The sequence below is a fragment of the Drosophila takahashii genome, chromosome X (genome assembly GCF_030179915.1).
Source record: "Drosophila takahashii strain IR98-3 E-12201 chromosome X, DtakHiC1v2, whole genome shotgun sequence".
Classification (NCBI taxonomy): Eukaryota; Metazoa; Arthropoda; class Insecta; order Diptera; family Drosophilidae; genus Drosophila; species Drosophila takahashii.
Window position 1 is genome coordinate 12,028,959 of NC_091683.1, and position 12,236 is coordinate 12,041,194.

General features: G+C 41.7%; 3 protein-coding genes across 4 annotated transcripts; 2 read left to right on the forward strand and 1 right to left on the reverse strand.

The window, feature by feature from the left end:
* The first annotated feature begins 282 nt into the window (after window positions 1-282).
* Window positions 283-2,373, forward strand: Prx2 (Peroxiredoxin 2). The gene is made up of 2 exons (XM_017137841.3): window positions 283-442; window positions 1,526-2,373. Exon 2 carries the CDS (start codon window positions 1,526-1,528, stop codon window positions 2,108-2,110), a length of 585 nt encoding a protein of 194 aa, XP_016993330.1. The 5' UTR covers window positions 283-442; the 3' UTR covers window positions 2,111-2,373.
* Window positions 2,374-6,268: 3,895 nt separating this feature from the next.
* Window positions 6,269-8,139, reverse strand: RpS15Aa (Ribosomal protein S15Aa). Of its 2 annotated transcripts, none has more exons than XM_017137842.3 (3): window positions 8,061-8,139; window positions 7,958-7,993; window positions 6,269-6,855 (listed from the first exon to the last, which is right to left on the reverse strand). In XM_017137842.3, the coding sequence occupies exon 3, from the start codon at window positions 6,851-6,853 to the stop codon at window positions 6,461-6,463; it is 393 nt and encodes a 130-aa protein (XP_016993331.1). In that variant the 5' UTR covers window positions 6,854-6,855; window positions 7,958-7,993; window positions 8,061-8,139; the 3' UTR covers window positions 6,269-6,460. The 2 variants fall into 2 exon arrangements, with proteins under 2 accessions (XP_016993331.1, XP_016993332.1); XM_017137843.3 differs by having other exon boundaries at window positions 8,065-8,082.
* A 399-nt stretch (window positions 8,140-8,538) lies between these two features.
* On the forward strand, window positions 8,539-10,805 carry LOC108054778 (nuclear speckle splicing regulatory protein 1). Its single transcript, XM_017137847.3, has 2 exons — window positions 8,539-8,622; window positions 8,685-10,805. Exons 1-2 carry the CDS (start codon window positions 8,612-8,614, stop codon window positions 9,820-9,822), a joined length of 1,149 nt encoding a protein of 382 aa, XP_016993336.2. The 5' UTR covers window positions 8,539-8,611; the 3' UTR covers window positions 9,823-10,805.
* Window positions 10,806-12,236: the final 1,431 nt, after the last annotated feature.

Below are 12,236 nucleotides of genomic sequence, written 5' to 3' on the forward strand. Positions count from 1 at the left end.
TTTCAAATTAAAGTCTCAAAGCTCGAACTATTTCATTCTCTCTTTCCTCTCAATTTAACAGAAATGTTAAGATACAATAGTTTTCTTACATTGGCAGAGCAGCGGGAGAGCCAACATTAACATTTCTGTTAGAAATCGCCGAATCTAACATTTGACAGCGCCACTGCGGCCAAAAAGGGAACCGAAAATCACGACGTGAATATTTATTTTTACTCGAAAAAATATCGATACATTGCTGTTCTGATGTACTTTTCACACCCTTCCGCGAACCAAAAAGCAAAAGCTTTTCAAATTAAGGCAAAAACAATTGAGTCGAACAGTTGAGAACCCATTTCATTCGCGAACTTGTGCCGAAACGTTGTGCAAAAGCCGCTGCTGCGAGAATCAGATAACCCACGCGGAAGTCGAGCAATTACCGAGTTTACCAAGAAAATTAACTAAAGTGAGTGCTGCGATGAACAGGTCGCTGATTCTGGGCAAAGTCAGGGAGAGATTGGTGGAGAGAATCGTAAGACTAGAAACTAGAATCGCTGTTGTGGATGTGCCATCGCGATAATGATGTTCGGATTCGAGATTATTTCACCATTTTGCACCGGGAGCATAGTTTCCCCTATTTTTTTCTTTTATTGGCACGTCCGTCGCACACTCACACACACACGCACACATGCCCAGCCGGCAAATACAAAAAAAAAGGGCAGAGAATGAAATCAAAACGAGAGGAAATATTTGCCAATTCAGAAATATTTGTGATTTGCAATTAATTCGCCACGATTGGCATCCATTACACATTACATGGCGAACTTTAGTGCAAAACGTGCCGAAAGTTCAATAAATTCAATCGTCGAAACGGGAACAGCCAAATTTCGGCTAATTTATTATTCCGGGTTTCTTCCACTTCTTTCGTCTGGCGGCCATTTTGTAGAGCTCAGCTTTTCTTTTCTTTTTCGATCTCCCCCCAGTTTATAGCGAAATATCTGGAAGGGCAATTACACTTCAACTTTAGTAATTGCCTCATTAGAACTGGGGTTTATAGGGGCTTTCAGTGTAAATAAATTACAACCCTTCTAAATTACATTTTTTTAGGGGATTTCATAATATCACCTTCAAAAATAGTAAGGTTTAGGTTTAGGAATATTATATTCTTGTTAAAAAATTGATTTTATTATTGCATTTACAGTTAAATTATTAAAGTGCTCCGCTTTTTTTTTTTAATTTTTTCAATGAATGTATTTAATATGGTAAAATTTTAATTTTAGAGTCAGTTATTCTAACCATTTTAATTATCATAACTCAAAATTTAAAGAATTAAGAAATTAATACATTTTTTTAGTTTAAAAATAATACACAAAAGATTATAGAAATTTTTATTTTCTTGAAATTTTTGAGATAGGGGATCTTTAGGTAGTTTTCTTTCGAAATACACTAAAAGCAATGTTAGCACAATTGTTTTACCTTTTTATTCAGATATCCTTGGCTATATTTTAGAGACCAATTTAACAACCCTTCGTAACACCCCACTTCACAGATGCCCCAGCTACAGAAGAGCGCTCCCGAATTCTCCGGCACCGCCGTCGTCAACGGCGTGTTCAAGGACATCAAGCTGAGCGACTACAAGGGCAAGTACCTGGTGCTGTTCTTCTACCCGCTGGACTTCACCTTCGTGTGTCCCACGGAGATCATCGCCTTCTCGGAGAGCGCCGCCGAGTTCCGCAAGATCAACTGCGAGGTGATCGGCTGCTCCACGGACAGCCAGTTCACCCATCTGGCCTGGATCAACACGCCCCGGAAGCAGGGTGGTTTGGGCAGCATGGACATTCCCCTGCTGGCCGACAAGTCGATGAAGGTGGCCCGCGACTACGGAGTGCTGGACGAGGAGACCGGCATCCCCTTCCGCGGGCTCTTCATCATCGACGACAAGCAGAACTTGCGCCAGATCACCGTGAACGATCTGCCCGTGGGCCGCAGCGTGGAGGAGACCCTGCGCTTGGTCCAGGCCTTCCAGTACACCGACAAGTACGGCGAGGTCTGCCCGGCCAACTGGAAGCCCGGCAAGAAGACCATGGTGGCCGATCCCACCAAGTCCAAGGAGTACTTCGAGACCACCTCCTAAAGAGGCTAGCTGCTTGATGGGCGGGGGGCTGCTCCTGGCGAGCGGGAGCGGATTCGAATCGCAACCCCCTCGCCTACATATTACATATATCCTACATATTAACCCTAGAGCGTAGAGAGAAGAAGATGAAACTGTGAAACTGTCGCCTTTCCCCTGCAACAACCAACTAGAAACCAGAAACACCTGCAGAAGCTAAGCGGAAAGTGATTTATTTTTGTGCTTTTTTTTGTAATTCACCACAATAAACGAAGGAAAAAAAGAAACGAGAAGTCGGCGCACGTGGGTCTTTATCAGGGGGTGGCGGGCGGACTTTCGCCTCAAACCCCCGGGCTTATCAGCCGGGGAAACATTTCCACAAAAAGTGGAAAAAAAACAAGAAGTTATCACCGTCTGCGGCTGGCAGTTGCGAAATGGGAAATAAACTGAATCAGAGTGCCAAGAATGTCCCGCTGAGACATCGACGTCATGCCAGCTGCACAGAGAGAAACCAGGCGTGTCATCCTATAAAAGAACTTAAAGTTTTCATGATTCATCGTTACTTTACAACCATTTAAAAGATAGGCTAAAAATATGACTTGAAATTAAAAATTTTCACGAAATTTAAATCAGATTTGTATATTAAATGTCATATAATGTTCAAACTCAAAGAAAATTTAAAAATCTCTAAATTTTCGTAAGATTTTTATATTAAAAGTTTGATATTTATCTACAAGATTTTAACAAAACGTTTTGAAATGGTCAAACTATAATATCGATCAAAGAAACTCCATTTCTTTAAGAAAGATCTAAGATAATGACCTAAAAAATCATGTTAAAAAATATCAGCCCTAAAAGATCTTAAGTTTTGAGTGTATCGATCAAAACAACTCCATTTCTTTAAAAAAGATCTAAGATAATGACCTAAAAAATCATGATAATCCAAAAAACATCCAATAATAATATTATTTCCCAATGATATAGGTAATATTTTCTCCGAGTGCAGCAACAGCTGCTGGTGACACAGTAACCGAGTGCACAATTCCCGTTTTGCCACCATCATCCCGTCCATTTCAATGTTAAGTGCAAGCGAGAGTCGTCTAGTCGACGTGGATGGCTTGCATATTAAGCGGGTCTTGACTATACATATGTATGGATATATATGCGAGTGGGCTACCCAGTCTCCCGCCCGATCTGTGGTCCAACTATTACGTGTAGCTTGGCGGCTCATCACACGACGTGTCTTCGACGGTTGGGATCTCTTCCACCGAAACGAGTTTCTCCAAGTCAAACATACATATAGTATCTATAGCTGGGGTCTACCGACCAGCTGCGAGGCAGCTAAAAAGCTTTGGAACCTACTGGAAACCGAAACAGAACCCTTTCTCAACGCCAAGTGGTGCGATCTGATCGCTGCGCACGTTACGTCGTTAGTTATTGCCTTTTTCTGTTTTTTCTTTTTTCTGTATCGGTGGATCGGGTATAGCCGACTGGTAACTTTGCGTCCGCCATTATCATTATCAGTCTGCTAATTGCGCCTGTTGCCCAGGGAAACTCAAGTTCACACACCATGGTCGCTAAGATAATAGCCACTACCAATGGTCTTTCCTGTTCATAACTCTTGGTTCCCTTTAGTTTGAAGGGGAATATGGGCTTTTTTCAATGGTTCTGACTAAAGTAATATGGGATACTAATATTTTTTAATTAGTTCTTTTATTTAGTAAATAAATGTTTTTTAATATGTGGGCTTTCCTGTTCATAACTCTTGGTTCTCTGTAGTTTGAAGGGGAATATGGGATTTTTTCAATGGTTCTGACTAAAATAATATGGGATACTAATTTTTTTTAATAGGTATGTTTACTTAGTAAATACATTGGGTTTATATATCTACTTTCCTGTTTATAACCCTTGGTTCCCTGTAGTTTAAAAGAAAAAATGGGATTTTCAATGGTTATAAAGAAATTAATATGGGATACTAATATTTTTTAATAGTTATATTACTTAGGGGTTTTATAAGAAGTTTTAGGGATATTCTTGGGACATCACTGCGTATGAACAATATTATTATTGTTCGTAAAAAGTAATTATAAGAATAATTTATTTATTTATTTTGTTTTATTAAATATAGGTATTACTCCTGAAAGGGCATCCCAACTTCGCGTTGCCACAACTTTGATGATTCCAAATCGTTTTTACCTGAGCTTGTTTGCCAAGTTGTACAGAAAACGCTCTATTCATATTCATCAGTCGCACGACAGCTGCAAAAAGAGATTGCCTCTGCTGAATCATTGCACCCAAAGCGGTACAAAAAGCTACAGAAATGTACAATAAACTCGGTCTGAGCCCGATTTCTATGCCAACGGGCCTATTGAGGGCGTTGCAAATGTCATTGTCGGTGACTTTCAATGGATGTGATTCCGAATCGATAATTATTGGGTGGCAAAACAGAAAAAAAGCTGTAATGAAATTTCACCCGAATGCTGCAGCAAATTGCAAATGGGTGGGAAATGACTCTGATATTCCCAATATATGAATGCCAATCGCCAGAAGTCGGTACCCGGAACAAAAAGTACAAAAACACATACAGCTGAGGGGAAAACAATAGTGATAAATATGGTAAAATTATAATTAGGAAAAATAATTGGAAAAATAACTATTGAACACCTGTTGAAAAGTTTCACTAACTAGCGGTTATATTTAAAAAATTGGTTAATAGTGAATACATTTCGAATACTTCAAAGGGTTTTGATGAGATATCGAATTAAATTTTGAATTTCTAATATTCCCTATTGTTTCCAAAGTCCTTTAAAAAGTTATATCATCTAAAAAACAATAGAATGCGGGTACTATTTTTCTGACAACAAAATTTTTTTACTATGCTGTCTGTGGCGTAATTTGATTATTTTATAGACTGATAAGTGGTAATCGGGAGGCTTTCTCTGTGGTATTAGTGATATCAGTGGGAATGGGTCGTGCGGAATGACATGCTCGAAATGGCCAGCTCCGCCATATTGGGCTAAGCTCGACCTTTCAATTACCTCTGCGATAAGGAAGTGGGCTGTGTAAGGGGTGTGTTGGGTTGGCCAAAACAATTGCCGAGTTGTAGGTTGTAGGTGGGGCCCCTTTGAGAAGTAGATAACATCCATATGGACTCATCAATTATACTTATTCTAAGCCACACGCAACACCGATATCGATCGGTAATCAATATGAAATGTAATTGCACTTAATGGCAAAACAATTGACCCAGGACCCCTGTCAGGAATCTCGTTTGGTTCGGGGTAACGAATTTCCCACTCCAATCAATTCATATTTAACAGTCTGATTTATCTGGTCTAAGCTGCAACGTATGCTATAGATTTTTAATAAACAGTGTTATATAGGAACCAATTCCACACTTAAATCGAGGGCTGCCACCTGAGATATTCACTGCCCGCCAAAACTGATCCATTTTTGAAATGTTGATAGCAAAGTATCAGAAGTATTTGCACAAATTACACGTACTCATAAGAAATGTGCAAATACTTTTTACCACCCCTGTATAATCCTAAATTTGGTGTTAACGAAATGTAAATTTAAATTAGTGAATTTTACTATAGCATTGGGAGATCAGAAGTTAGACTTGGTCTTAAAAAATTATTCTAATTTTTGCCAAAAATACCATAGATTGCATAGACTCAAGAACGGCTCTAAAGATTCCTGTTTTAGGGTCATGTAAACATGTACCTATGAAAATTGAAAAAGTCAACTCTTTTGTAAGTTATGTACTATACATACTACAAATATTTAATGCATTTAAATTATGGTTTGACGACTATTCTATTAATATCTGTACATCGAGAGACGCACATTGGCCTGAAACTACATGAGTAATAAATATAACCATATCAATAACTAAAAAGAATACCAAGTTTCAATTAAAGTTACCTATATTCATGGTTTTCTTGAGTCATTATATATTATATCGAAAAAAAAAAAAAACAGCATGGCTTGGTCAAATTGAGTCTCCCAGACTTTATAGAATTTGAAAATATCACGGCCATGATATCGGAATCTCCGATATAGGTAATATTGTATAATAAACAGTCGGTTTAATGTTAACAGATCGATTTACTGTCGCTATTGTTGCATCACTGTACGGCTTACATAGTTCATAGATCGTAAACAAAATCGTTATTAAAATTATTATGTATCAATCATTTTATTTCGCGTTTCTTTGTGAACATTCATTGTCGTTGGTTGTCTGAATGAATGCAGCAGCGTTCTCGCCCCTGGTTTGTGGTATACAAAACGTAGTTTGGATGCATGGTTTGTCGGTGAAATAAAACGTCAATCTACATATCAACTCCCCATCGTTTTCAAAATGCCGTGGCCCTAGAAGAAGAAGCCGAGGATCTTGCCTCCCAGATGCTTTCTCCTGGCCTCCTCGTGGTCCATGATGCCGCCCGAGGTGGTGAGCACGACGTAGCCGAACTGGCGGGAGGGCAGCAGATTGTTGGTCCACTTCTCGATGTCGTTGATGGGCACATCGAAGCGGGGCGAGATGACGCCGCACTTGTTGAGGCGCCCGGTCAGGTTGACCACGATCTTGCCGGAGCGGTGATCGTCGACGATCTCGAACTCGCCGATGTAGCCGTGCTTCATCATCACGGTCAGGAACTTGATGATCACCTTGGAGCAGGGACGCAGCAGCACCTGGCGCTTGCCGCGCTTCTCGGCGTTGTTGATGCACTTGAGGGCATCGGCCAATACGTTCATACGCACCATGGCTGCAAAGGGATTGTACAATTAGTCGATAGCCGGGTTTTTAGGGGTCACAGAAAAAAAATCTTATAGTCGCTATATGGTATTGCTTTAAACTTTAAAAGAACGACCTTAAGAAAACTATAAAAACTGAGCTTGAAAGGTTATTTAAGTTGCCTAGAAGATCTAGAACATGTGGACTTGGCTACTTTTCTGAAGATTGACATAAGAACTATCACATGTAGTTTGTTAAAATCAAAAGACCATCTATAAGAAATAGCAAATGTTGGTAACATTTCTTTCTTGATTATTTTATGAGATATTTCAGATATAAAAATTTATTCAATATTTGCAAGTAGGAATTATGGATTTAAGGAGGCTATAGAAGGCGTGGCCTAACTTTCAAACAAATTATTATAAATTCTAATTATAATAACCCTAAGATCCCGGATATCCCAAAGTTTATACGGACAAAGGGACCTGAATTTCAAGAATCAGTTTTAAAGATCATATTTATAGTTTCCTTATAGCATTACTTTCTTAGTTCAACGAATAACGGGTTGCAAGAGAAAAGAAAGAAACGGCAAGCAAAACACGTGCAAAATACCAGGAAAAAAAGATACTGTCTGTGTTTCTTTGGCCGTGTGTGTGTGTGTGCAAGTGGCTGTAAACAACAACTATTTTGGGTTAAATTTACATCGCAAGTACTCCAAAACTCGTATTATTTAGCCGGTTTTTAGTGGTACATTCGATTTATGCGTATTCTCGAGTTTTTGCCACACTTTTAAGCCACTCGCACCCACACACATGCACATCAACAACACTGTGCAACACACTTTTCGGTCAACTTTTCACTTGATTTTTTTCGCACATTAAAAAAATATATAACCAAAAAAAAAGGGGGTACATATATGTACGTATATATCCGATGCGGGGCATCAAATGTGTTGTTTACATGGGGCAGCGCCAAGTAACAAAACTCAGTTTTGGCCCATTGGCCCACAGTAAAAAAATTGTAATAAAAAAAAGAGGAGCTGGGATTTGCACATGTTTCGACCGGCGCTCGCCGCAAATCTTATCTGGCTGCATTTTGGCGGCTGCAACGGGCCCCATGGAGGCGGCAATTACCTGGGATTGGTTTGCAAACACTGATTTACACGACCGCTGCAAGTAGAGGAAAAAAAGTGGGTTTAGTACAATTTCGGTGAACAAAATCGCGGAGAACACGCACTCACGCAAACGTGAAAAGGGAAAAGAAAGGGAAACGGAAGGAAAGAGACGGAGGATAGTGTGCCCGGTGGCTGCGAAGTGGCTAAAATCGGCGCGGCAATCGATAGTTGGCCGGTTGCGGGATTGGCTAAATGGGCAGGGAATTTGTAATAAATAAAAACTAAATAATTTAATTTGTAATAATTTGAATTTGTATTAATGGGGAAACTTAAGATGTGGCAATAATATAATTGGAACATGTGATTAAAAATTACGTTTTAATGTTGAAAGATGTGGAATTACTCAATCAACATTGCAACTAAAATTAAGCAATGACGAATTTTTCTATTTGGCTGGTTTTTGGCTCACTAAATTATATCAGTTAAAGAATTAAATTATAAATTAATGTTGTGTATTTATCCTTGGTCCAAACCCTAACCATTCAAACTATCGAAAGCTGGCGCCATCGATATTTTCTTTCAGGGTTGCTCCCAACTTCAGTGCTGCAGCTGAGCTGTAGTATTTACTTGGCCCCACGAAACGGTCGCACTGATAATTTATAAACAAACAAAAATGTCCAAACAGTGAGTAATTTGTTGATAACAAGCATTTTGAGTGGTTTTAAACCTTAAATTCCCTCCCCCAGATATGGCCTCATTGTCCCGGGGCAGCAGAAGAAGGCGCCCGCGAAGCCCGCCGCAAAGCCCGCCATTTTCGACGAGAGCAGCGCCTCCGAGAGCGACGACGACCGGAAGGCGCCGCAATTGAAGCCAAAGACCAGTGGAATCGCCAGCGGACCCAGCCTCATGGAGCGCCGCGTGGCCCGGCGGCAGCAGGAGAAGGCCCTGGCCGAGGATCCCACCATCTTCCAGTACGACGAGCTGTACGACGACATGGACAGCCGGCGCGAGGAGGCCAAGCAGTCGAAGAGCCAGGAGCCCCGCAAACCCAAGTACATCGCCCGCCTGATGGAGCACGCCGAGCGGCGGAAGCTGGAGAAGGAGCTGCGCATCGAGCGGCAGGTGCAGAAGGATCGCGAGGCCGAGGGCGAGATGTACAAGGACAAGGACACCTACGTGACGGCCGCCTACCGCAAGAAGCTCGAGTCCATACGCCAGATGCAGGAGCAGGAGCAGCGCGACGAGTATCTGGAGGCCATTGGCGATGTCACCAAGCAGAGGGATCTGGGCGGCTTCTATCGCCATCTCTACGAGCAGAAGATGGGCGGCCCCGTCGATCAGGTGACGCCCAAAACGGCGCCCTCAACCGAGGAGGTCTCCTACAAGCCCATCAAGGCGGAGGCCGCCAAGCACCGGAGCTACCGGCAGCGACGCTCCTCCGAGGAGGAGGCGGAGGAGCAAAGGAAGGCTGGCCGGGAGCCAGAGCCCCAGGCTTCAGAGGATCCGGCGGAAAGCAAGCCAACCCAGGCCCAGGCCCATTTAGCCAACAACATAGACGCCGATTCCGACTTTAGCATAGACGATTCCAGCGACGAGGAGGAGGAGAAGGTTAAGGAGAAGGAGAAGGATAAGCAAACCCAGGCCAAAAAGAAGGAAAAACCCCAGGAAACACCAGAACCTAGCAAAGAACCTGCTGCAGCGGAGGAATCACCCTCCAAAGAAGATAAACCCGATGCCGAGCTGGACGAGAAGGAGCTGCCCGTGCCGACGGTTACCAAGCCTCCAGTGGATCGCACTCTCGTCTGGCGCAAACGGACCGTGGGCGAGGTCTTCGAGGCCGCTCTAGCTCGCTATCAGGAACGCAAACGGGCTCGCCAGGGCTAAAAATGCATCCAATTAAAGTTCGAGTAGATGGAAAAACAAACCAGTGATTTCTGTATTGTCTCCTTATTATGCTAATTTCAATTTGTCCCATGCTCATAAATTATTTATGTGTATGCCAGCGCTCTTAGCCAACCCTTTTCGGTGCAAATATTTTGCATAAGTTGCAACAGCCAGCATTTCCACTTTTCATCTAAAACAGAAAGCAGCAAAGCAGGGAAAAAAGTGGGTAAGGAGTACAAGGCATGACGGATGGAACCGCAGGAAAAGTAGGGGAAAGGGAAAGGAAAAGGCACTGGAGGATGAGGAAGTGCCTGGAGGAGCAGAACGCGAAGATATTCCATTTATTTTGTATGACGACGACACGACGACAAGTAGGAGAGCCAAAAAAAGAACTAGCGACGGCTTAGAAGAAACGAATCTGGAAATACCCTTGTAGGTCAATGGGTTCTGTGTAGTTATAATGGGTTGCCCCTGATATTTAAGTACTCTCCCTTATTTAAGTAACATAAACTATGTTTTGCTGTTATATTATATTATATTATACCCCCTGGGACATACCCACGTATACGGATCCTAAAGTTCCACCGCCGCAATGTAAATACGACGACGCTGTGCAAAATTCATCCCTATTGATTTTATAGTCTCGGACAAATCCGCGTTGAGGCAGACAGCTTATGCAGAAATGACTTTTTAGGTTCACAAATATCTCGTTCACTGAGCCGGAAACTCCTAATCCAAGTTCTAATACCCACTGCAAGGGTATAAAAACGGAAAGGCACCGAGAAACTTGCCAAACGCCCAAATAACAAAGAGCCAACTTGGCGTTAGTTTATTTTTTCGCCATCCTTTTTGTTTTTGCAACATTGTTGTTGCTTCATTTTGCCGCAAATGCTGGGAAATCCTTTTGGAAAATAGGTGTGCCCGCGCCATAAAAGCGAAAACCAATGGACCAAGAGGGTAGCGGGGCGGGAAAGGCGGGAGGAGCACGGCTGACATGGTTAGGATCAGTGATGGACAGTTGCTAGGTACTTTTACTTAACTGTTGTTTCAGAACTTTAAATTAAAGACCTTGAAAAGCTTGGTAAAACGCAAAACTTTCGAAAAATAACGCGAATTCTTTAGGTTCGCATGCTATAAAGTACGGTTCTTAGGTCCTTAATTGTTTAAAATTAACGATTTCATATTGTTATTATTTATTTATAAGAAGAGTATAAAGAGAAGGAAAGAGTTTTAATACTAGTACCTACTTATGATAAGATTAGCTATTAGAATTCTTTAATTCTACAGGACATAAAGTACGGTGCTTATATCCTTAATTGTTTAAGAATAACGATGTCATATTGTTATTATTTTAAGCATTGTAATTAAATTTTTTTTTTAAGAAGGGTAGAAAGAGAAAGAAAGATATTTAATACTGGTATAGAAATAATATGATGATCTATTTTATATTTTCTTTATAAGAAAGTTTCTAAATATATGAATATTTAAACTAGGTATACTTATAACCATTTATAAGAATGAATCGAATAAATACCTAAATTTCTCCAATATGTGTACCTAGCATATTATTCGGGGTTAACCAAATACGGTACCCTCTTTACCTCACATCACTTTCGGCTTACCCACGTATATTTTTTCGCCCATACCTTGTACTTTTGCCATCATTGAAGTTAGATTCCGGCAACGGGGTCCGGCGCATTGCAGAGATGGCAAACCGCAGTTTTGCTCTGGTTCTTCATCTCTACATTCCGTCATCCCGTTCCCGTTCCCATCCGCATCCACATCCACATCCCTTATCCGCATGGATCCCTAGACCCGTGGAACAGCCCTGTAGTGCTGTAGTGCTGTAGTAATACCGTAACACCCCCGGAAACCGCCGGCATCCTACAGCATCTGCATCTGCATCTGCAGCCCGGACGGAATGTCAAGACGGATATGCCTCGCTTTTGATGTTGCCAACGTGCCTTCGCTTCGTCCTTCGTCCTCGTAGTCCTTCGTCGTCAGCGAAATTAATACTGAAATCCATTTTCCATTTGGCAGTCAGCGACCCTCACCCATCCTCTTTACTCTTTCCTCTTCCTCTCGCTCGCACTCGCCTTGGAGTGTATTCGACTGTCTCGCTCTTACCTGTTCGATTGTGTCATCAATCTCACATGTCCTTTGCTCCTTTGCTCCTTTGCTCGTCGTTTTTGCTCCTTTCTGGCGTTTTTGTTTATTGATGTGCACTGCTGCAATTGAGATTTGTGCCACATTTTAGGCAAATTAATTCGATACGAGCTGGAATGGAATTCGTTATTTGTTATTCGTTATTGTCGCTGAGATCGAAGAAGAAAGAGGGGGGCGGCTATATAGCTCTATCCCTCTCGGGTTCATGTGCGATATCATTCGATCGAATCGAATTGAATCGAATCGGC